Source organism: Hippoglossus hippoglossus, chromosome 9 (assembly GCF_009819705.1).
Source record: "Hippoglossus hippoglossus isolate fHipHip1 chromosome 9, fHipHip1.pri, whole genome shotgun sequence".
Taxonomy (NCBI): Eukaryota; Metazoa; Chordata; class Actinopteri; order Pleuronectiformes; family Pleuronectidae; genus Hippoglossus; species Hippoglossus hippoglossus.
The window spans coordinates 20,685,387-20,711,509 of NC_047159.1; the positions used below are offsets into that span (position 1 = coordinate 20,685,387).

The window sequence follows — 26,123 nt, forward strand, 5'->3', positions numbered from 1 at the left end:
TGTGTGAAGCATAAAGTGCGCACTGCCTTGATTTCTTCTTCAAAGTCGTTACCAAAAGCAATATATTCCACAGACCATTACCAGACACAAAGAGCATGAGTGTTATGGTTACAGAAAAATATTTTTACTTCTCTAGAGCACTCATATAAAATGTTGCATTGCACCAAAGATGGGCAACAATGGTTCACACTGATACCGTCTGTCCATATATGGCCATTTTCTGGTAGCTACTTGGTGCCGTTTTTTTAATGAAATGACAGTAAAGACGTCAAATATATCTCAGCCTTGTGCAGAAGCTGATGGCAGAATATTATGTATGACATAGCATGGTCCATCCTCGTAAACTTTAATCTGCACGGTGAAAGTTTGAGTCTGGTCAAGTTCAACACAAGCCCTAATAATAAAACGACAAAAAGGCAGCGTCTGTCTAAACTTGGAAACCTACCAGAGATAAAGAGTGAATTACACTTACAGGTCACTAGTGCGGTTCCTGTCCCATTTTAATAAAGCCTTATTTATTGTCTTTTCTAGGTCAAGCCATTGTCTCTGCCACAACACCCAGATCCACCAAGGAAGTCATTTCAACAACACCAGCAGCTGTAAGTGTGTCCGCTTAGACTTAGCAAAGCACAGATACCAAAATATGATGTTATACCACATTAGTAAACAAATTTGTGAATGTAAGTTTTGCTCACAAATGTAGCATCCTCATACACATTGTACGACAAAGTTGGAGATGTGTTTTGGGCCAAAACTAAACACAAAAGTCATCATGGAAGAGAGATGAAGGCTTTTGTTGAATCAGTAGAAACACAAGCGTCTCATTGAGCGATTGTTTAATTTTGAAGATAGAAGAGTGGGGACAAGGGAAATGGACAGAACACATGTGAATAGACTACTGTTTATTAAAGGGCTTCAGAGGTAGAAAATGAATAAGAAAGAAAATAGAAGACAGCAGAGACAGCTGCTCAATACCACACAGAAAATATCTCCCAATAGGGCACTAGGCGAAACAAGAGCAGCACTGAATTACTTGTCCAAAGAGTATCCCCTGAACTCATCCGTCACCAAACATCCTGTGTATGTTGGAAAAAGTGCCTCCCAATTTCATTAGGTGCCTGATGTGCTGTCTTCCCAGAGAGCCACTGCAGTGAGTCCTCCTGTCATCAGTAGTCAGGGGGAGAAGACCCAAAGCCCCCCGGATCCGGACTCAATGCCAGTGTTGGGCTTCCTGAAGGTGCTGCCCAACAGGACCATTCCTCACAACACTGCCAACAACCTCACGCAGGTCCTGGAGCACAGTCACACACATATTTTACACTACAAAACCAGTTCACACAAAGTCGCAATGCCCACCTATCTGAATATGATGCAACAGTTCCGTGATGTCCACTTTCTTCCACCCAGGCTTTTCTCAAAAGTGTGGAAGAAGTGCTGTCCTCTCCTGGGCTGCCAGAGGTAAATGAGTTCACGCTGTTGTTGTGCAACGCTCACACATGACATAATGTAACATATGCAATTTGGTGAAGACTTTAATCCAAGGCACTTAAGAGCTCTATGAGCTGGAGATTTTAACATATTTTTGGCTTATCTGGTGCCAAGTGCAATAACAGTATCTGGCAGTGTGCCTGCCTGTACACATTTAATAAGACAGCACTGCTGACTACAACACAATGCTCTGAATGTAAATATGCAGCTTCCTGTACTGTACACTTATCCTGGCCAAAATCTTCTAGCTCTCATATACAAACACATTATGGCCAGAAGAAAGACATTCAGAGCAAGTATGTGGTTTCAGAACATTTACAGCTCAGAACAAGCATGCTTGTTTTTGTACGAGCAAGCTGAACCAGATGTTCTTGCATGAGAATGTAAAAGTTGGACGGGAGATACGGTGTTCAGTAAACCATCTTTTGATCTTGTGATTACCTCTTCTGATCAGATTGGTGAAAATGTCCCTCTCTATCCAGTTTCCGTATTGGTTTTATTTTAAAACTGCATTACTTGCTAGTTTGCATTTTGTACTTGAGCCAGTTAAAATGTATTTGCAAAGTCTGAATTCAAATGTTTGTGTCATATAACTCATGCTGCATATTTGAATAATCTTTAATGACCCTATGTATCTTTTGGGTGAAATAATCCATCAATGCTCTTATATCTCATATAACACAATACACAACTGCTTACTTCAGTTCACTTCAGAGTTTCAGCTAATGTTTCAATTCAAACAATTCACCGACTTAATGGCTCTTGTCTACTTGTATTTCTCTGGCATAGTATAGCATTATAGCTATATGCTAAGCTGTAGCATTAGACATTATCATATAATTGTAATTTGTAGCTGAAGTGGCCACTGTCCAACTGCAGAAGTAATTGTCCCACTTCATGGCGCCCACTCTATTTGTTTTGCTACTGATTGATACTGATTTTGTTCTCATTACTTAAAGGGGGACTCCAGCTGTATTTAGCACTTCCATTAAGTTGGAGGAGAAAATGTATAAATAATGAGCAACCTTTTAGCAACAGAGGCCGAGATAGCCTGACTTTTACTCTCTGTGTGTCAAACTCTAAAAACCCTGGATTTCCTTGTTCCTTCCTGTCTGGTAAATACCTGTAAATACTCCCCCACTTGTTGCACAGACTCTCTGCTAGGACTTTTAGGTGTGCATCATCCCAGTTTCCTATGAGCCGTGGGAAAGTGAAATGAGTGTCTCACACAGTGTCAATGCACAATCAGTTGATTGTGGACATTTGTTGTATTTTTGTTGAGCAGCAGTCAACCCCTGTGGTCAGCGGTCTGATCGAGACCGTGGACCGAGTGATGGAACACATGGTGACGAACCTGGAGCCCAGCCCGAACTCTCTCATCACCCTGGGTGGAACATCTTTTGTTGCAGGTCAGTACGCCATCAGCTCCCCATAAGGTGACTCACTGTTTGTAGTGTGTGTGGTCAGGGTTATGGTAAGAGGACACGGCGCATCAAGCTGACATCATTCGTTTTCTTATTCAGAGGAGAAACTGGGTAAGATAAGCAGGAATCCAGCCCCTCCACGCTGCCTCTCGTGGGTGTGGGTCTTTTTGTTTGTATAACACTTTGTTTGCTTCTAAGCCTGCTGGTGTCTTTCTCCCAAAGGGTCACTTGACATCTTTGACCCTCCCCTGATAAAGCTGACTGGATGTTACACTTTTGCTGTATTCTGTTTGTTCTCACTTTTTCTAATATGTGATCCCCACAGATTATTCTCTCATGAAGGTCCCGCAGAACTACAACCTGCAGCATTATCGCTTCCCTACACATGGCAAGAGCTACATATCTGTGCCTGGGGAGGCTCTCACTTTGCAGTGTAAGTGTGATATTGCAAAATATATATTCAGTGGCATGCCTTGTGTGATGTACACAACAGAATTGTTCCTATCTTGAGGCGTCTCTGTACAGAAATCTTTTCGTAGCCCTGACAGCTCAACGCACTGCAAGAAAATATGTGCAAACAGAGAAAAGATCTTTTTCAATTTGACAACACATTCACAGCAAATAGAAAACGCACTCACCACACAACCAAATACTCAACACAGCCAAATACAAAACAACTTAATATTCCTAACACAACCAAATACTCACAAAATAACTATAAGATCACAACACAATCAAATTGTTTCCAGGGGACACTAAAAAGTGAAAAACATGGTTGCCATGGTTTTTGACTGGTGAAGTCACTAAAGATGGCGATTCTTCAGTGTTGTTAGAAAATAAATGCAATGCCACAGTTAAAAGACAATACATGTTGATCTAAAAAGCATATTCTAACTGACATTAGCCGGTTTCTAGATGAATAAAGTGTATTTTTCAGGTTGCTTGAATTGGCTAAAGAGTCCCAACCATGTTCATCACTGTCACTTCCGTATTTTTTTTCAGTATTTGCTTGCATGCACTTTTACATTTGCAGCGCTTGTGTTGTCAAATTGATAACAATTTCTTTGCCATTTCCATGTGTCTATTTGCAAATTTTTTCCTAAATTGTAGTACCTTGAGCTCGCCGGGCCACCGTAGAAACTAGTATCTAGGTTAAATGTGAATGCTGCACAGTATTTGGGCTCTGCTGCAGCCAAGAGAAAATTGTCCAGCAGGGAGACTCTCGTTATTGGCCTGTAATTTATTATGCTAAGATTTAAGAGTGCTAACATAGCGTACAGTGTAGGACAGGAGTGCCATGAGAGCTTTTGTGCAGCTTTATGGTGCACTGTAGAAGTCCAGCTATGGCTTTAATGTTGGCAGTTACCCTTTTATTCAAACAGAAAGAGTGAGAGAGAGAGCACGTTTTCTCCACTTTCCTCTGTCATTAAAAAGAATGGACTCACATAGCGGAGTAGAGGAGAGCTGTAATTACAGTGGGCATTAAAACTGTGTTTGTTTAACTTTGTGTTCAGGTCAGATTTCCTTGGCTGTGTTGCAACTGTGTTGCCGTACGGACACTAAAAGAAACCCTTTTAATAATTCATTGAAATGATTATTGTCACAAATGGAATATATGTCATTGCTTGACACATTAGTGCCAGGACCAAATTAACTCATATAGCTCTGAATACCTGGCTGTATGAAATGCTCCAAGGGGAGGTTTTATATCCTAATTAAATACAGAGAATTTGACACAGTGGTGTGTTTGGACACTGTATTATATTTTCATTTTTTTCTCATTTTCTTTTCTCCTGGCCACCTCAAGATCTCTTGTGGAACTTCCTGGGGGTCATTCTGTTGAAACTATTTTTTGGAAGGGTAAAAACTCTCCTGTAGCATACACAGCACACATTTGTTTGACATCAGCAGGCTTTTGTTGTCCTAGTCGGTGGGGCGTGGGTAAAAGGTCTTTGAAGGGAGGAACAGGACCATTTAGGATTTCCTCCAATTTAATTGTTTATCTTGCACCGAGCTGGATGATAGGTCGGATTACGGGTGGGGGATCAAACCCCCTGCACTTTGGGTGAAGTCATGTAGAGGTTTCATAAGACTTCCCGACATCCATGTGTTCTGCAACCCCTCTCCCTTTCACTTTTGTGCGAGTATACAATCGTCCTATTAGCCTGCTAGTGCCAGCGTGCTGCATCGAGGCAGTGTTAATTAACTTCCCTTCTTTGTGAGCATTTTAGCAGCACTGCTTTACATTCCCAGCCTTCTGCCCATGATGCCTTTCACATTCATCTATGAGTTTTCTTTCCCCCTCAGCTCAAACCACCATTGTTGGCCTCTTCTACCACAACATGCACAACTACTACAAGGAAATCAGCCCGGTCAAGACCAGGTAAGCGGAAGGGACAACACCCACAGTCAAAAGTTAATTGAGGTAAAGCCCAGTCCAATCTTATCACATTTCAATTTAAAAGCTTTAGCGTACCAGTTTAGTTTTGGCAGCACATACTTCCTGTGCGGGGAATGAGGCCCACTGGCTCTGAGACGCCCCAGCTGATGAGCCACAGAGCCGCTGATGCCTGGAGCCAGGGCCTTATCTGTCCTCTCGCCTATCTCTCATCTCACCACTCAACCTCCTGGGACTGATACACCCTGCTATTAGCGCTTCATATCCACCCCTTACCCACTCCCAGTTACCGTCTTATCCCTGGACCAGCTTGTTCCACTCTTGCTGAAGTGTTTATTTATACCAAACCTGACACAACAGCAATTAAACAACATATTTTTCGCAACATTGCACATCATAGAGGTTAGAGTACAGAATGTAAGATATGTGACATTCGAAGAGATTGTTTTTCACGTGGCTCTCCCGCGGCTGGGCTCCTCCATGGGTGGGATGGTACCTCTGCTTTGATAGAGAAGTGGTGCTTGTATGACGCTGATGTCACATATCAGATGATCTTGAAAGCCTATTGGTGCAATACTGCTGTTGTCTGAATGATCAAAGTCCCACTTAAATGTGACTGTCCTGGGCCCATATGTAACACTTATGTGTTGACGTAGGTGCCAGGTTACAGAGTTTTTTTTTCTGATTTATCTCACTCTATCTGTTTGTGTCTTTTGTTTATATCTGTGCCTCTGTTTTATTTAGTTTGTCTCTTTTTTGCTTATTAGGATTAACGAAGCCTCTGATTTCAAGGATCACAAGATCCAGATAGCGAGCTGTCTAATCTCCCTTAAGGTGGAGCCTTCACCAGCCTTGTCAGTCAACCTCTCTGGAGCCCCTCTCATCAAGATTGTCCTCACACACGTTCTGGTAAGTTTCAGTGTCCTAGTTTCTTCTCATTTGACTCACTTTATCTACCATTTACTTTCTGTGTGAGTCAGTCATACGGGGGGAAAATGTTACGCTGTTCCATTTGGCCGGCACAGCTATTGGGTTCCACATTATTCAGAAGAAAGATGGCCAATGTCCTACCTAGAGTAGCCGGATTTCCCCCATATGAAAACTATCTTCTCTATTTTTGGCATGCTCTTATGTAAGCAGATGAGTGTCTATCACTGACCGAAGCGTGTGCAGCTGGGTACTCACCAGCACAAAGAGCGAAGCCTTTTTTGGTTTTCGTTACAAACAAATTTTCCCTCATGGAGCATGTGGCTTCCAGGGAGCAACCTGATTATGGACATTTCAACTGTAGGCTTAGGGTGCTTTGAAAGGAACAATAACTTTATTTTATGAACAACATACTTTTCATTGCTGCTTTATGACAGGGGCCGTGCCAGTTTTCCATGGGAAATGCCGTTGAAACTCATGATGAATATAAAGTCAAAAATGTGTATCTTGTTAGCCTGCTTCCCTGTAAAGTCAGAAATGTGGCAGAGCAAGTTTACTTTTGTAATTTCTTTTCAAATTACAGGATTTTTAAAAAGTTATTATTATTTTTAACTAGATGAACAATGCACATGGCCTTAATAATAAATTTAACAAACCCCTAATAATGTTCTTCTGATTTACAAGACGCTTACAAGATTTATTTGCTTTTAATTGAAATTAATTACCGATATTTTTTTTTTTCTCTCTTCGTGGTGCAAATGAAAACCATGCAGCTTGATGAAACCATGGCAATATTGTTTTGTTTAGCGTCATTTTCATCTGGGAAATAAATGTTTATGCTGAAATGATCTGGCCTGGTTCCTGTGACAATGATTGCTGTGTTTGTTTTAGCGGACACCATGGGAGAGGGCTGTATGATCTCCTTTGTTTTGGGAGTGCTGGAGATGCTCACCAGCTCTGCTGTCTGTTGAGTCAAGGTGTTTCTATTTTAGTTGGACTGCCTTTCACCTCTGATGTAAGGATAAATCAGGTCTCTTACATTCTTTCCTCCCTAAGCCATTACAAATAAGCTATTATACTTATTACCAAAGCATACTGATTGGATCGCTCCATGCCAGCACTTCTCAGCGGTACTTAGGCTGCATAGTTTGGACGATGATTTACATTTAGGGGCTGCATCGTAATTTTGCTCTCAGTGCTTTTGGCTGTGAACATGTCCAGGAATGGGAGTGTTTTGCTACAGCTGGATTGCAGTGCAGACCTGAAGCTGGATTTAGTCAAAAAAGTGACTATTTTTAGAGTTTTAATGTCTTTGGCAACTGGAATATATTTATCACCTCCCCAGCTTAGAGGCAGGGAGGGTGGCTAACACGCACTATGGGGCAGACCTTTGCCGCCATTGTTTATGTCGTTGTTTACTGTCTGCACAAGTTCAATCTTAAAGATGTCCTCTCATGGCACCAGTTCTGTGGGCGAGAGTAAGTGATTTGCAACTGACCGCTCTGTTTATCCCCTGAGAATAGACAAGCACCCATGTGACTTCATTAAAACCAAGCAGGGGGGCTGACTGTGTCTAAAGCAGAAATATGTCTGCTTCCTCATCTGTCTTTTCATGCTGTCATGGTTACAACAAATCCTGTATGCCTACTGTCATGGCTCAAACCCAAAAGCCATCCATCTTCTCTATCTGACACCTACCATGATAAAAGGTGTCGTACCATGGATTGATGGAGTCCCCGACATGTAAAAAAAACCTTGTGTCATGGCAGGTAGCACTCACTGAAGGTCAAAGCCATGTGGTAGATGTCTGAGTGACCTCGCAGTCCTGATTGATGCCCTCTGAGCTCACTGAAACAGCCCGCTGAGGTCATGCCGTTCCCAGCTGACTAAGTCAGAGCCGAAATGCTGCCATTTCGCCTTATGTGGCCCAGAGTGGGTTTGATACACAGACAAGGTGTTATCAAGGTTGCTGGAGGCCCACGTGCTTTCTCACGCCATTCAGCTGCGGTGTTGAATGGACCCTGGCTCCGTCAGTGATTTATTACTGTGAGTCCACTTCAGTTTGAGAGTGTTGAAGGAAAGAAGAAGAGAAGAAACAGGAGGGTGGGAGGCATTGGGGTCTGTAGTTAAACATTAATACATACATAAAAAAGGCCAGCACCGCCTCTCCGTCCTCTTCTTCTGTCAAAGCATCACACTCTTGGTATGAAGTGAATGAATGGAAAGATTGATTTCATGAGCAGAGTTAATTTATAGGGTCAAAACTGAGAGGATTTCAAAAACAGATTTTGACAAGGGGGGCCTGACTTTACAGGCTTATAAAGCAGTGTTAGTGTGGCAGCTGTGGCGAAGGATGGAGCAGGGTGGCAGCAGTGGGAGACTGCTGGTGGCCTCGATCTGCCCCTCAACCGACTTGTATTTCATTAAATTTGTAATACAGAGATACAAATTAGTTAATATACTGCTACTACTTAATACACGGTTTTACCAGAGGTTATTTGCTGGATTACCTCCTGGCTGATCTTGTTTTAGAGCTGAATATGATTTTTCTTAAAGTGTTATTAAACCTTTGGGTATTTTGTCTTTTTTTGTAGAGTTTTGACCCAATTGGACTCAACATTATCCAACAGTTAAAATCTTCATCTATAGTGACAAAAAACTGTGAGTGTCTAAGTTTTCCATTATGTTTATCCATTGGTTCCTTCCCGAAATTTAAATTTCTTTTTGGTGGGAAGTGAGTATAGAGGCCAGAGTCAGCGAGGAAACTGTGCCTTGTGTTGACAAAGATGTCTAGACTTGTTGGAGCTTCCCATACAAGTGGGAAATAATGGATTGATTGTTCATCGACTTCGAAAATAGGCATGTTCACTTTCCGATACCCGCACTCCCTAATCATTTAATCATATATGCGAACACTGGTATCAGTTATTTCTGCCACAGTCATAACTGCTCTTTATTTTGCCAGTCTTTTTATAACTCCCAGCACACGCCCAGCTTAAACCTCGTGGGCAAAGACTCAACTCCCTCAATCTCTTTCTCCTAACCACCCACACCCATCCACACACCAACACACACAAGCGCAGGCTGTGTGAGCCAAATACTGATCAATCACAGATGGCGGGCCAGCTATTGCTATGCCTCTCTCGCTAAAAGATTCTTCTGCAGCCCCTCCCGTAAAGGGCCCCCTCTCTATCACCCACTCCAACCATGAAACCACCACCTCTTGTTACGAGCTGAACAGAGGAAAGTACAAAAGGACCTGGTGCAGATTCTGTCAGTTTGAGTGTATTCCTACGGAAATAATAATACCATTTTGACAACTGATTAATGACTGAAGTTTTCTTGTATTGCTCATTCCGGGTTTCCCCCAGGTTTACAAATGGTGATATACAACTACATGTTTTAAAATTGTCTTTAAGCATTACAGCCAAAATGTTATTGTTGACCCTAATTTGACCAAGTATATTTACCACATTTTAAACTTCCCTGCAAAGGCTTAGAATGCAGCCCTCAACTTGTCATGCCGGCAGAAACAGGCCAGAGACCAGAGCAACAGTGTAATGGCTCCTTATGAAAGCCCGTGGGAATTGAACACATGGAAAGGCATGGAAAACCTCTCCCATTGTGAGAAGGAAAAAACTTGTCACATTTGTTGTTTCTTACCAAACTGATCTCCTCTGTACAGAGTTTCTGAACATCCTCAGCGCACCTTATTGAAAATAGTTCTGTAATGTTTGGGCTTGTTTAATTGTCCCAAAATTGTCCTCACACCCTGCATGCCTATCAGCACGGCCCGTTGTTTTCGATGTCTAGGCTACCTCAGAGACTGAGCTGAGACCACAGCTGCATGTCTTATTACATTTCCCCTGACAGCATGATCTCACTCAAGGCCAGTTGTGTTTTGCTGCATGGATTCAGATCGGTACTCCACATGCTGTATGTGGATCGGCTTAAGTCTGGCCTGTGATTGAAAAGCCCTGTTACAACAACGATGACATCTGTGCTCCATCAGCGCGATACTTTAATATATTGACCTCAAGGTGGTTCAAGGGGAAAGTTTTTCTCAAAGTCCAAAGCTGGTTGTTTGAATAATGTTAGGTCGTACCTTTCCCAGACATACTACAACAAAGAGTTTCCTTTCCTTTCTAAATTTAACAGCAGTCAATGCAGCATTTGGGAAATGCGTGTATGACCTCTCTGTTGTTATACAGAACAATTTAGCCATTATCAAACCCTGGCTACATCTTAAGCCTGTCTTTCAACAAACACTTTCACCTACTGTACACTTCAGCAAAAAAATAATAATAATTATGGTAGCTTCATGACTTTCTGTGCTGTTATGGGCCCTGATGGCAGCTACAGTTGAAAATTGATATCTATACCAAATGTAGAAAGTGCAGTCCAAATTACACCCTGGCGCTCTGTGCTCCCAAGTATGTGAAACGTTTGAGGAAAAAGGAGAAGATCGCCCAGTTATATTCACTCTCACACACACACAGAGTTGTGTAATGTTTCACTGCTCTTTTAAATTTAGCACAAACCAAGGCTTTTATTTAGACTCCTTTGCTCCTGAAATATGCCTCACTGCTCTTATGGCTGCATATTGTTGTACCAGTGCAGGACGGAATGAGTGGGTGTGTGCATGGCTGTTTCATTAATGATATTTTACATTTGGGGGAAAAAAAGAAAAGAAAAAACATAACTCAAGGTTAAAATCACAAGCCCTTTTCGTAGCTTTTAACCACATCGCATGCTCTCAAGTTCAAATTAAATGGAACTCAGAGCATATTTGATGAAATATATTGTCCACTATAACTAAAAGATATATATTTTCTATATCTCCATTTGAGTTTAGCAGTACCGTGTTGACTCTTGTTCACTGCTGCATATTGGTACTTATTATAATAATGTATATTTTAACATGTTGTAACTGTCTGAAAGTTATAAATGCCTAAATGTTGGTAGTGAATACAAAGCTGCATGTAAATAGTTTCACTTCATTAAACTATAATTGTTATTTCAGACAGAAGTATGTGCGTCTCTGTGTGCACCAGGCCAATCTGTCTGTGTTGAGTGTTGAGACTTGGATGATGGGTGTTGTCTAGTTTTCTCCATCTTTTCTTTATTTGCGCCTTGTTTGAGAACCAGCTGTCAACAGCCGAGACGTAAATTGGCCAGGAGTTGCCCATGTCTTGGGATTTGCTGAGGCATATATGCTCGACCACAGCGAGGCTCCAGCTTCCAGCTCTGCCAGTCACGGGAGGTCTGAGAGACACCACAGAGGACAAAGAGTCTTGCGTTTTTACAAATTGCTGGGTTCTGAACGTCGTCTCTGACTTAAAGGCTTTTGTGATGCACGAGAGTGTTTATTTTAGTCCTTCATCGTTTTACTCAGCAGGCTCACCACTCATTAATAAGCAAAAGGACGAGGTGTGCTATTTAACAGAGGGACGTAGAGAACAAATCCGATGATGAGCAGTGGTTCTCATTTTGATGTTATGGGCCTTTTGTTCCCAGTTAAAAATAATTGGCGTGTTGGGCTGAATGGCTGATACGGGTGTATTTGTATCAGCGAGTCAGCAGGATACACCATTATACATCTATTATGTAAAACATTATCTTATTACCTATTAGTGTGTTATGATGATGACATGACGCATTTGTACACTCCTATAGAGTTGCAACATTATGTACAGTATTTTTCTTACCATCCAGTTACCCAAGACTCTCTCCATGTATTAGGCTGTATTAGGTTGTGTACAAATTATGATAAGATGAGATAATCCTTTATTCGTCCCACAACGGGGAACTTTGCAATGTTACAGCAGCAAGAGGGCAGTCAAAAATAAACATCAGCAAGTAATAGTAAATAAACATGCAATACTTAGTACATAATTGCAGGGGAATGTAAAAATGTTTTTTTTTAAATAAATATATATATATATATATATAATATAAATAGAATAAGGACAAGTATTTATGGCGTAAAAACTGAATATATACAGTGCAAGAATACATACAGTGGAAGGGATTGCACATAAGCCATTGAATTGCACAGACTGAATGAATATTGCAGAGTAAAACCAGAGTAAAAGTGCAGTCCCTAATGGGTGGGTGTAGTTCTACTGGGAGCAGAGCTGGTTTTACAGTCTTTCTGCTGCAGGAAGTAACGACCTGCGATACCTCTCCTTCAGACATTTTGGGTGCATTAGGAAATACAGATGTTTTAAATTCCACCCTGTGTCCTCAAAATAATCTTTCTATGCAACTGAGCTCAAGCAGCAGATGTATTTTGTCGGAAACGTACAAAATATGAGTATTTGTGATAATCAACTCATGCCCATTCAGGTTCAGCTCGAGAGCCTTTGGAGGAGTCTTGACCCCTTGGTTGGTTACTACTGGATTTAAATACCTAACACTTTATGAAGTAGTTAAAAAAAGCTGCATCTTATAATGCATTACATAAACATTCACAGTCATTGGAAGCACTTGGTACTTTAACAAAAGAAAATAATCGAAATAGTTCTTTCTTCTGCTGAATATGGAGATTGATAACTTTTGATATTTGTGAACTGCTGCGGAGGAGTCAGTGACATGTGGTTAAAGTACGAACTGTAGATGGAAGCTGTGGTTGACGACTGCACCGAGGAAGACATGGTGACACAGAAGTACCAGAAACACCATGACTATCTATGATTTATCAGCCTCTCTCTCTGTCCCTCTCTCAGAGAGTCTTCTCTTTTATCAGCCCATCACTCTGCATCACTCTCCCGTCACTGGCCCTCGCTCCCTCTTCTCCCTCTCTTACCCTCTGCGTCTATTCTCCTTACAAGGCTCAAATTGATTTCCAAGGCGGCGTTTGCTGGCCTTCTGTTGCTAATAAAGAGTTGGAGCGCCAGCTGCAGTCTTGGCTGGTATAGATGCTGAGGCCGTGGGGCAACGGAGGGTGGGACGTGTAGGGGGGGGACGAGGAGGGGCGGCAACAGCCTGTTCACAAAGCTGGGCCAGATCTCCGAGTGCATTTTAACACTCGCCAGTGACTTTTGGGCCCCTGCTCCTCGCCTCAGATAGCAACTCAAAATCCCAAGATGGATATTCCACAAACAGACAGTTGCTATAGAGGAAGAATGGCCAAACAGCACCTCTTATATGTATGTTAGTCTTTTAGTCAATGTATATTTTAGCTTGTCTCGTGGGTATATGAGAGTTTGATGATGATGGATTGTTTCCCCTGAGCCAGGGATTACATTTTGTGCTTAATGTGGGTAATTAGTCGTCCTTCATTGCACAGGAACAATAAAAGCTCAGCAAGTTTAGAGAACAAATATAACACGTTAAAGCAAGACTTACAATTGTGTGCAGATTACAGTTGTTCTCTCTTCTCACTTGCTTTAATATAAAACCCAATAAAAAAGTGAATTGTTAAAGTCCACAGAGGAGCAGTAAATTTACCCAAGGGCCTGCATGCAGCTCCTCAAAGCTGGCTCAAGATGACAGTGTGTATATACTGCATACACACTGTCTCTCATGGCTGTTGGACGCATCGTCCCTCCGGCTCCAATGTGCCAAACGAATATCTATGTATTGCATTCATCTTCAGGGTCCCAATACATTATGACTAAAGAGCTGCATGTGCAAAACAGACAGAATGAGAGCAGCGATTTGGTTACACAATGAAGTCAACGTATTGTGCTATGCTTTGTAATATGAATCACTGGGCCCATGTGCCAGGAAACAGACAGCCTGACTGTCAGTTTCACTCTCACTCTCACTTTTTCCAGAAGGAAATGGTGCAGACACAGTCCATCTAATCATACACTTACTCAGTCTGCGAGTCGAGTCGAGGCCCGGGGAATGAGTAGAGGTGTGGAGTCTCTCGGTATCCACCCAACCAGCCAATGGAAGTGTTGTTTTCTTCAGATGACAGACCGAGGAGGGTAGCGGTTCGACCTGGAACCAGGGCCAAGCCCCAATTACTGCATTCTTGCACTGTGGCCATTAGCTCACTGTCTCCTGGGACTCCAAATACCATATTAAGGAAAGACATGGAAAAAGTGATTTTATAATCAAATATAATCAAATTCCTAAAGAGAGTAGGGATTTCCCCTCAGTGTAATAATCACCTTTGCTAAGTGTCGATCTGCGGCTTATCTTGATCTCAGATCTCTTACGTTTAAGTCTCCGTTTTCTGGACTATAAGCACCAATGAATCCTTTTTTAGTTTGTAAAAATGAAAAATGAAAAATCATTTTAAGATACTGATTTGTGTACAATACCTTTCCAGTTTATTATGTTTTGCTTTTATCTTTACTGAACAATTGAGATCTGATGCTGCTGTCGAGTGTGCAAATGGAAAGAAAAAGCCAATGAGCATTAAGGAAAGACTGCTGCTGATTGCTGACCGAAATATTCCATGCTGTCATTAGAATAAATTTTCCAAACAGGTTGCTATTAGTTTTAGGACAACAAAGCATGCACTTTAATTCACCAGTGTTCCCCATAAAGCAAATGATTTCCTGTATCACATACTTTTCTCTCACAATTAAGGATCTCAACTTTATTCAACTTTTCTTTTTCAGAACAAAGAACAGCAAGACCAAGTACTAAATCAGAGCAATAAAGTCTTCCTCTACTGTGCCTTCTTGGACTACAGGTGGGTCGTGATGTAAATTCAGCTTGTCTCAATCATTCATTCAGATGTGGAGCCAAAGAGATTTTGATCTCGATTGTTGACTCTTTGCATGTTCTTCGCTTAAGCCTTTAGGTTTTAAATCCTAAAAAATGACCAGTGACTTGGAAAAGGTGCATTTCCCCTTTGCAAATCAAAACCATCCAGAGTTACATGTGTTGTTGTTTCAGTTTGGCACCTCTTGAGTTGTAGTGCTGTGTGAAAAATATGGTGATCTGATAAATGGAGCCAAAGCACTTTTTAGACAGAATAAATCATTTTAAAAGGGTGTTTTAGTTGGATTCAAAAGCTTCCTCTCCTTACTCCTCTCTGCCTCGAAACTCAAGACAAATGTGAATTATGAGATGGTCCTGTCAGAATGCCCTTCTAACTTCAGCTAAGAAATTTCTCCCTGTGCCTCCCACTGTGGATCATATTGAATGATCCCTGCCAGCAGCGCTGCTATAAAAACCTTGTCTAGCTTTTTTTATATGCGCTAAATTTACTCTTCATAGCATCGGTATTTTAATATACTTCTGAATAAATTCTTTCTGTGAATAATTCATAATTGCTGTGTTTTCCAGCTCAAATGAGGGAGTATGGTCCAACAAAGGTTGCGTCCGTTCAGATGGAAACATGACGTACTCTGTGTGCCTGTGCAACCACCTCACCAACTTTGCCATCCTGATGCAAGTGGTTCCCTTAAAGGTATAACACTGTGGCTGCACTTAATGATAGCAACTGATCAAATGACTAATGACAAATGAAATGTGAAATGTTTTGCTCATCATCATGAATCCACAAAGTATCATTACTCAGTCCTGCTGAGTGCCTTAGCCTCTTTAAGTGTATCGTTTTGACTTTGGAGTCCAGAATTTTGATGCTTTAGTCACTCTCACTGTTTTCATGGTCTCATCTCCAGCATGCAGCTGTATTCAATGATAGACCCACATGGCAGCCAGATAATGTTAGAGGTTGGTGAACATACAACAAAAGAAAAGAGAGTAAATGACTTGCATCCACCAGGAGTTCAGGCTCCTGTGGCTCAGGAGGTAGAACAGGTCGTCTACTAACCAGAGGGTTGGCAATTCAATTCCCATCTCCCTCATTATGTGTGCCCAAGTGTCCATGGGCAAGATACTGAACCCCAAATTACCTGTCACGGTTGTGCCGGTAGTGGCACATAGATGTACTGTGTTAATGGGTGGCTGGCAAACCTGCACTGTAAAGTAGGGATTCTTCTTTGAGTGAAAAATATAAAAGCACAATATACAATACAGACGATTTACCATATCTCTTAGGGTTTTATGGGCAACTCTTTGCTAACACTATTAGCTATATCAACTTTATATCTAATGTGTTTACAGCTTCTTGGGCCACTAAATAATGTTGTATTAGTAGAATTAATTATTGTTGAAATCTTTCCCAGAAGACATTTGTAAATATCAGACTGGGAAAAGTCTAAGATGGCTGAGATCCATTAAGCTGCTTCAGGTTCATGTTCTTGGCCTTCGCTGTATTGAGGTATCTGCACATGAAACTCTGATTAGCTGAGTCCCAGTGGCCTCTCACAGTACTGCAGACCAAAAACTCATTTTCCCCATAGACCAACTTTAGAAAAGAGACATCTGGAGATCTGCTGACATGGTGCTTTGGACTACAAACAAGTTCAGTTATCACTTGATGCACTGCATGTTTTTTTTTAACCATGGAGTTTTTATATTTGTAGAACCTTTACTGAGCCTTGGAAAGGTTTATATGCTCAATGTCATAGTCTATGTGCTGAGTGGGAGCTTTTACACAAGGCCAGTGGGAGCAATTTACATTCAAAAGAATGGGCACCATCTTTAACTCCATTATGGAGTTTTTTTCATAAGCCCTGGTCCTGGTATTTTGCGTCGCTCACTGGGATTCTTCAATACAATATAATGCAATTAGTTACACGTTGGCTTTTCCTGCTGTGACATGTCAAATATCTGCTTTGAAATATGATAATTAAAGGATTTCTCCATAGTTATTTTAATCTGTTGTTGAGAAATTGCCAGAAACAGTAAACGTCCAACTTACTTGTGGAAAGGTTTATCCATCTGTGCCAGTCCTATTCACACGTGTGTCTTTGTTACGAAATAAGAGGATTTGTAGGAGGATAATTTGGCAGGAAGCAGCGGTTCACCACACAGTAACCTGCCAAACAGAAGCCCCCACTGCAGCCTTTGGCAGGTTTATCTTTCCCCCATGTGTCCGTTGTAAGCAGACCAACACAGTCATAGTATCGGTTTCAGTGGTGGTTTGTACAGACAGTCTGTGATTAAGTGTAGTTCTTTTGGGTCGCTGCACAGGTCAGTGGTCCAATCACCGCACCTTCTCTACGGTTCAAAAGTTCAAAAACTGTCCCTTTTTAAAGCATCTGGGATAATCTTCATTCTCTTCTCTGAACACATTTACATTATCTGCATATGGATCAATGTGGAGAACCCAACCTATAAACATCACAGTCTTAATCTTTGTTATCCAAGAATATGCACCATGGGAGTGCGGTCGGCTTCCACAATGGCTACTTTAAATAGAGGACGTCTTATTGCAGCTAAGTGGGCCACTGCTGTTTTTTAAGTATAGATTCTGTTTGATGCTATACTTGCCCTCGGCCACTCTTTAATTAGTGGGCTGCTTTATCCCTCAGCTGCGAGGGAACATCCCACATATCCCTTTCCTGGAAGGCTGGGACTCCTCTGCCCTCGTAATGACAAGGCACATGTGAGGACGGTTAATAGAGAATCTAACCCACACATTTAAAATAGCATGAACACCAACACAGCATTGATGCATTAGACCTTATGCAATGGAGGAACATAATTATCACTGCCACACTTTAACCTCTGGGAGAGAACAGTCTGTGTGCTTGATGGCCGTGGGCCTCGATGATACTGCGTGCCTTCCTGCAGAAACCTCTCATGGGAGATATCCTGAATATGTGACTGTGTCTATTATGTTTATTTTCTTTTTAAAAACAGGCATATATTAATTCTTACTGTTGCAGAAGTAAATTGGGACCTCAACCTTAGCGTTTTACCGACACTAAAGCTTTTGGACAGTGTCATTGTGTTGAGATCAGAATGTCTGAGAAATATTCATGAGAGTCAGTGCTTTTGTCATCATCACAATTTCCACAGGGGCCCTTTGAATTTAAAGATGAAGGCAGAATGAAACAGGCTGAAATAGCTTCACCTGTATGCTGGAGGCACAATGAACAAACCCACCATAAAGTTAAAGAATAATGATTTTACATGTTGTCTTTTCCATTGTTGATGGTGATTTGTCTCTGTGCACAGCTCACTACTGGCCACCGGGTGGCACTATCAACCATTGGTTATGTTGGCTGCTCCATTTCTATCTTGTGTCTCACCATCACTCTCGTCACCTTTGCAGTCCTGTCGTGAGTATCACCAGTCAGACAGAGTTACACGTATACTGCATGCACTTTATTTGATAAACCTGTATATTTAATTTCATACATGAAATGTATTCAAAGCTCGTATATTACATGCACAGATATATTTTTTTATTTTTAAAGAAATTAAGCTCAACACAACTGAACAGCTCTTTTATGGTGTTTGATTATGTTATTGTTCAGTGGATATCTGTCAGTAAATGTCTGTCTCGTGTTTTTTTCTTTTAGTGGCCATAAACCAAATTGCCTTCAGGATTAATAAAGTTGTATTGTATTGTAAGTGACGTTGTCCTTCTGTTGCTCTGCAGGTCAGTGAGTACCATCCGTAACCAACGCTACCACATCCATGCCAACCTGTCCTTCGCCCTCCTGGTGGCTGAGATCTTACTGCTCATCAGTGCTCGCTTTGACCCGGGCACGGTAAGTACACAGATTGTGTTGTTGATCCAATTATTAGAATGATTCCTGAAAAAAAGTTTGTAATGATGTATGAAGCGAGCTACAGTGTAAACATTTAAATTGTGGTAAAAAGAAACCACAACTAAATGATTCAAAGTATGAATGAGAGATAATAAATCTTAAAGAAAAAGGTGAAGAAGAAAGACAGAACAGAGAATATGAGAGAAAAAGACAAATGGGGATAAACAAAATGCCTGTGAATAATAAAGCAGACAGATAATAATGAGAAGAGAATGTTTTGATGGTAAAAGCCTAATCTGATTTTGTGCCGTGTCCCAGCTGCCCTGTAAGGTGATGGCCATCCTGCTACACTTCTTCTTCCTGAGCGCCTTCGCCTGGATGCTGGTGGAGGGCCTCCACCTCTACAGTATGGTGGTGAAGGTGTTTGGCTCAGAGGGCAGCAAACACTTCTACTACTACGGCATCGGCTGGGGTAGGTCTGCTCCAACACACTCAGACGAAAACCACAACAAACACACGTCTCACTTCTGCCCGCCACTTGTTCCTTGCGTGATGTTTCTGTGTGTGATTTCCATTTTCTCATGTTATTCTTGTTTGAAGAATACAGGATCCGGTTTTTATTTTATTGTCCCTAATTTGACCCAGTGTTCCACCTCTGCCTCATGCCAGGCCATTAGTGTGAATATGACTTCAGTATTTCTTTATTCCACATAACTGGCCAAATATTATTTGTGGCAAATAAATAATTCTGACCCTGCTTTTTAAGGTCTGAATGTGCTTTGAGTTGCATTCCAGCATAACAATTGCCTCTCCTGATCAGAGCGAACCAGAGTTGATGGACAGATGAAAAGAACCTGGGACATACGTGTACTGTCTTTGGCTGCCGGGGAATGCATGGTCTCTCTTTCACATGCTGAAGCCATTAGAGGGAAAATGATCCCTTTTTATTACTTCCTTTCTTCTGGCCAGAGTAATTTTTCATCTCGTGTGGCCAACTGCAAATTATGTGCTGGAGAGTTGTCCGACAGTCTGAAGTATAACTGTTATACATAAAAAGTAAATACTCATTTTATAATGAATTGCTGCTGCTATTAGCTGTGATAAAGGCTGCGGACTACTTTATCTCATGTTTCCTCCCACAAAGTAAAAGTTTCCTTGTGCTGTAACATGCTAGAAGCCAAAAGATTAAGACGCAGTAGAATAATTTATTTTCATGGAAATTAGCAATTAGCAGCACAGCAGAAAAATAAAACCACTACTGAGTTTAAGTATGTGGAAAAGTAAGTATATACAAAGACAGGTGCTGCTTGTTTGGACCACAGTGTCACAGTGTTCAATATTTGTCAAATTAGGTGAGGCAAGTGTTAAGATGATGTTCTGGAAGTCTAAATACCATATGAACATTTTTGAAATCACTCTTTGGCTAAAACATGTGCTAACTTGGACTCCTGTGGCCTTAGTCAAAACCTTTTCAGTCTGCCAGACTTTTCCTGATCACGTTTTAGTTTCCTGTTTATCTAAGAACATTTGAATGTTGGTGAATCATGCCGATTACCATCCCTGCATCTGGGCAACAGCCCCAGAATCAGGTCCAGAGTCGGGTGGAGCCTAAAATCCTCAGATTTAGTGCGTGACTTGACTAGATTTCATGGAGCAGTTTTGAAGATTTCAGTATTTGTACTGTCCACAAGCAGGAGCGTGGGAGCAATGCACTTTAAACTTGTTGGTGGAGGTTGTGCGCATTAAATAAAAGAACCATGTGCCAACAAAGACAAGGATAAAAGAAGAAGGCTAGAAGGCAAACATGAATGTAAACACTGCACAATTTAAAATAAAATATTATTATTATTTCAATATGTACACAGACCCTTAAGTCCTGACAAGTGATATTTTTTTCATCTTGTGCGCACAAGATAATTTCAAAACAATATAAGCATCTCCCACGATGCACAAAGCCTCAGCTGACTGTGGAATGACATATAATAAAATTCTTGCTGCTATTATACAAAGACACCAGATTGTCATCATCAGGAATTGTTTGCTGTTCATATATTTACTTGTTCTCACAAGATATGTATCATGTGCAAACAAGTTCTAATCTATTACCTGTAGGGACTTCATAGTCTGCTCCATAGTTTTGTAAGATTTTTATAATAACACATTTAGCATGTTTGTGGGGCCTCGAGGATAAACCCAGTGCCTTTTGCTGGGAAACCAGGAATGTAAACAAAATATTATTTAAATTTGTATACATTTATCACCACTAAAGGACAATGCTTGTGTCTTGCATTATGATCTTATCTAAATGCCCTTATTTGTGTTTGTGTTGATCTAGTGCTGGATTCTTTTTGATTTCAGAATGTTATTTTGAGCACTGACGTCTCGTTTATTAATGTGTATTTGTTTGTAGGATTTATTTGAAAGTGTACAGTGACTAGGTGAGAGGAAAAGAAGGGAGAGGGAGAGCGCATATGACAAGTAACAAAGGTCCCTGGCCAGAATCAAACCAGTCACACTGCACTCACAATATATATATATAACAATAAACTAAAAATGTATAGCAGATGTAACTAAGCTGCTTCACATCACATTATTACCCCAGGGACCAGGGCCCCTCATCAGACAAATCCAGTCAAGGTTATTATGTGACATTAGTGAATTTGTAACATGTGTGTTGGTTTTCTTTGTGTTTTATCAGGCTCTCCATTGGTCATATGTGTAGTGTCCATGACATCAGCTCTGGACAGTTATGGCGAAGTTGACAAGTAAGTATGACCTGCACTTAACAAAAAAATATATATATACAGGATTATATGGAATTCATTTGAGTACATTAAAGCTTGGTGGTGTTGTGTAAGAATGACATCACCTATGAAAGAAAACACATTAAATCCAATGCCTTCAGGTTAACAGCTATAATGTACATCGTTCCATATTTACATTACAGGAAGGAGACACAATGTGATTTTTCTTTAACTCCTGCACCTGTCTTTGCTTTCTCAGCTGTTGGCTTTCACTGAAGAATGGAGCCGTCTGGGCTTTTGTGGCACCGGCTCTGTTTGTCATCGTGGTGAGTCATCTCCCCATTGCTCCCCTTTTATGATCGACATTTTAATCTGAATTCACTGTAAGCTTTTATTCTGTAAAAGGAGGAAAAACACAAAGTTATATCTCCTGTGCCACTGCGTTTCATCTATATTCACAGTATAAGCTCTCTTCTGATCTCCAGGTGAACATTGGCATCCTGATTTCTGTGACCAGGATCATATCTCGAATCAGCGGAGAGAATTACAAGGTTCATGGAGATGCCAATGCAGTCAAGTGAGTTTATTGATTTTCATGGTCAGACCAATCATTTTTAAATCATTGATTATTGTACTTGTATTAAAAGCTGAACATATAAACATTGTTGTCTCTTGTTTTGTTTCCAGGCTGACAGCAAAGGCTGTAGCTGTGCTGCTTCCTATACTCGGCATCTCTTGGATCTTTGGCGTTCTTGCCCTTAACTCGCACTCTTTGCCGTTCCTGTACATCTTCGCTGTGTTTAACTCATTACAAGTACGTTGTTTCACTACAGGATCACTTCTTTTCTAAATTGTGAGGAGTTATTTTTAAATTGTCTCCCAAAATTGACACTTTTCTACCCTTTTTCTTTTAGGGATTCTTTGTTTTCTTATTTCACTGTCTTCTCAACTCTGAGGTAAATACGTTTGATATGTTATATGATTGTTTATATTTGTTATGTCATGTCCTATGGTAGAAACAATTCAACACTAAATCATTTTTTTGTATTCATGTATTTATTCACTTTGACAGGTATACAATGAAAGACAACGAGCATTAGAGACATTATTCAAATGATTCTTTACTCTAATTTCTGTTAAAGGGACATTGTTCTCTGTTGTGATCTAATTGTCTTGAGTAATAAGTGTATTTGTACTTGACTTTTGGCTTAAAAGTGGATTGCATTTGTCACCATTAACATCTTTCTTTAGGTCAGAGCTGCTTTCAAACATAAAACCAAGGTGTGGTCCCTCACCAGCAGCTCCATCCGAAACATCAATGTGAAGCCCTTCAACTCGGACATTGTGAGTGCTGCTGTTCGACGCTAACTTAAAAAAAGGTAAGCTGTTCTCTTCTTGTCAGCCGGTGTCTAACTCTCTCCTTCCCATCTTCTCATCTAGATGAATGGAAACAAGGATGGTGTGACGCCTACCAAGATGAACACATGGGACAAAAGCACCAACTCAGCCAATCGTATGGACCTCTCCGCCGTGTAGAAATGCAGACGGCCATCATGTCAGTGGCAGGAGAGCAACCTGAAACTCACTGGTGACAGAATGACAAACACTGGCCAGAGTACTCTCCTGCTATGTTATGCAATGAATTGTAAACTCGTTCACCTCAGAGAGGATGACATTAATGAATGAGGGGTTCTGTTCTCATTTCAAAGACAAACAGACGAGGAGGACTGTGCCTTATTATTGTCCCATAAAAACACTTTCCTACAATCAACGTAGGGATTTTTGAGGAGCAGGTCAGTAAAGTGACAGAAAGTCTAAAGATCCATGAGTGCAGTTCAGGGTCAGGCCATGGCGTCCTGTGAAGTGGAGAGTGTCGGTTTGTCTGTTGTCCGGTCCATCTGTTGGCTATATTGCATTGATTTAATGGTTGGTCAGGGTTTATTTAAGGGAATAGTTGAGAAACGTATTTGCTCTCTTGCCAAGTGTTACGGTCGATACCACATGTCATGTCTGCATGGTAAATATGACGTTACTGCCAGCAGCTATAGTTCACTCAGGTGAACACAGCTGGTCTGGCACGGTCCAGTTAAAAAAATCTGCCTTTTAGCATCTCTAAAGCTCAACAGTTGATGTGTCATACCACCTTTGTTTAATCTGCACCAGAAACAATGTGTGAAAACAACACATTGTGGTGCCAGACTACACTGTAAAATCTCACAAGTTGATCTTAATATAAAAAATACTGATGCCTTGAAAAACAGTAACAGTAACAAGTACATTTAACTCTTAGTCTCAAGTTATGTTAACTTTATATTTCATTGTTGAATTCACTTAATTTAGCAGTTTAATTAAAGCAAGTTACTCTGACTTCGTTAATAGTTGTGTTCACTCAGACAACTTTAGGAAACTGATTTCCTTAAATAAATAAAGTAAGCACAACAAAGAATGTTTGGTTCACAAGACTATTTCTATTTTAGCAAACTCTCAGCAGGAAAGAACATTTTCTAACTTCTCAAACTTTTCCCTAAAATCACAGTAATATGTTTGAACATGCAATTTGTCTCACACAGTAAAATCATTTGAGATGATGATAAGTACAGTATTTGGAGGGTATGGTTGGTACAAATGAAAAACTATAGACAGAAAAAAGACATATTTTCCTTAAATATTGTCTTAGATTTATTGATTAAAAACAGTGACAGTAACGATATTCATTAATGAAAAACTGCAAATGGTAAACCGCTAATTTTACCTAGCACAACACAACAACAGCATAATAACAACTGATCAGTGATGAGACCCTTTGTAATTCTGATATAAATAATGTATTTATTTATTTGTGATTCTGCGTTCTTCATCATGTTTCCTGTAAAGTGTCACAGCTCAACAATCATTATGTTCTCTTGTTAAATTCTGTTTTCTGTGTGTTTTCTCTCCTGAATGCTATGTTTGTTTTTGCAGTACCTCACATCCTAGCAAGCTGCGGTATGTTGTGCTTTTTGAGTAGTAGTGGTTGTGTTTTGGACAATTCTGTGAACTTATGCTATTTCTTTTGCCCATTTCTTATACAATTTCATATAATTTTTTTTGTAAAATAAAATATGAATTTTTGTCTACAACAGAGGGACTTGATGAGGTTGTTGCTTTTTGTCTTAACATACTGTGAGAATAGAGGGAGATGGCATGTTTTTAAATGTCCTGTTGATATTACACTGTACCAACATTTAGTTTCCTGAGACAGGATTTACTGTAAGTCCCTCTGTGCTCTCTCTTTATGTCAGATTTAAAGTTAAATATTTGTAGTATGTCTAAGCTTGTATATGGCCATTAGTGATTGTTGTTTTATGGTACTATGATTTATGCTTCCAGTTATCTTTATTAAAAAAAAACTGATTATGACAAGAAATCGGTGTTGTTTTCATTGAAAGAGTTTTATGATCATGATCACACAGGGTTTTCCACTCACCAGAAGGTCGTGGTTTGATCCCTGGCTCCTCCAGTCTCCATTCAAGTGTCCTTGGGCAAGACACTGGACCCCCAAATTACCCCTGATGATTGTACTGGAAGTGTATTAATGGAGAGTGATAGAAAAGAATGAATGTGTGTGTGTGTGAATGTGACTTGTTCTATAAAGTGCTTTGAGTGGTGGACAGGACTGTAAAAGCACTATATAGATAGGTATAGTTAAAATACACAAAAAATATAAATGCAACATTTTAGTTTTCGCTCCCATTTTTCTTGAATTGAAGTAAAAGATGTAAGATTTCCTCTTATTTCTCTCAAATTTTGTACTAGAATGTGTTAAAATCTTTGTTAGTGAGCACCTCACCTTTGCCAAGCTAATTGGTCCACTTGACAGGTGTGACATGTTGTGAGCGGTCCATTCAAAAACTGGGATGTTTTCAGCTTCCAGAATCCTTGCAACATGGGGCCGTGCATTATCATGCTGCAACATGAGGCGATGGAGGCGGATGAATGGCACCACAATGGGCCTGGGGATCTCATCATGGTATCTCTGTGCATTCCAATTGCCATCAATAAAAAGCACCTGTATTTGATGTCTGTAGCTATGTCTGCCCATACCATAACCCTGCCTCCACCATAGGCCATTCTGTTGACATCATTGACATCAGCAAACCGCTCACCCACCGGACACCTTACCTGCTGTCTGCCATCTGCCTGACACAGTGTAAACTGGGATTTATCTGTGAAGAGAACACTTCTCCAAAGTGCAATACGCCATTGAAGTTGAGCATTTGCCCAATCAGCTGTCTGGGTGGCTGATCTCAGATGATCTCTCAGGTGAAGACGCAGAGTGTGGCGGTCCAGGGCTGGCGTGGTTACACGTTGTGAGGCCGGTTGGAGCCATTGGAGGTGACTTATGGAAGGGAAATGAACATTCAGTTCACAGGCAACAGCTCTGGTGGACATTCTGACAGTTAGCATGCCAATTGCATGCTCCCACAAAACTTGTGGCATCTGTGGCTTTGTATTGCATTAACTGCACATTTTAGAGTGGCCTTGTATTGTGACCATTGCAAATATGAGGTGCTCACCCTGTTGTTAAAATTTGAGAGAAATACACAAAGGAAATCTCAGATCTTTG

General features: G+C 40.7%; 1 protein-coding gene across 2 annotated transcripts in view; it reads left to right on the forward strand.

Moving 5' to 3' along the window:
* Positions 1 to 24,916, forward strand: part of adgrd1 (adhesion G protein-coupled receptor D1) — a 30,624-nt gene extending 5,708 nt beyond the window's left edge. For both annotated transcript variants that reach the window (XM_034596136.1, XM_034596135.1), the window contains 19 exons: positions 532 to 599; positions 1,139 to 1,288; positions 1,408 to 1,458; positions 2,774 to 2,897; positions 3,238 to 3,345; positions 5,220 to 5,295; positions 6,078 to 6,219; positions 14,817 to 14,890; positions 15,490 to 15,613; positions 18,235 to 18,338; positions 18,662 to 18,773; positions 19,092 to 19,245; positions 21,472 to 21,538; positions 21,777 to 21,843; positions 22,003 to 22,094; positions 22,205 to 22,331; positions 22,432 to 22,473; positions 22,769 to 22,861; positions 22,958 to 24,916. In XM_034596136.1, the coding sequence (XP_034452027.1) occupies positions 532 to 599; positions 1,139 to 1,288; positions 1,408 to 1,458; positions 2,774 to 2,897; positions 3,238 to 3,345; positions 5,220 to 5,295; positions 6,078 to 6,219; positions 14,817 to 14,890; positions 15,490 to 15,613; positions 18,235 to 18,338; positions 18,662 to 18,773; positions 19,092 to 19,245; positions 21,472 to 21,538; positions 21,777 to 21,843; positions 22,003 to 22,094; positions 22,205 to 22,331; positions 22,432 to 22,473; positions 22,769 to 22,861; positions 22,958 to 23,053 (1,871 nt within the window). In that variant the 3' untranslated portion in view covers positions 23,054 to 24,916. The remainder of the gene's footprint in view (positions 1 to 531; positions 600 to 1,138; positions 1,289 to 1,407; positions 1,459 to 2,773; positions 2,898 to 3,237; positions 3,346 to 5,219; positions 5,296 to 6,077; positions 6,220 to 14,816; positions 14,891 to 15,489; positions 15,614 to 18,234; positions 18,339 to 18,661; positions 18,774 to 19,091; positions 19,246 to 21,471; positions 21,539 to 21,776; positions 21,844 to 22,002; positions 22,095 to 22,204; positions 22,332 to 22,431; positions 22,474 to 22,768; positions 22,862 to 22,957) is intronic.
* Positions 24,917 to 26,123: the final 1,207 nt, after the last annotated feature.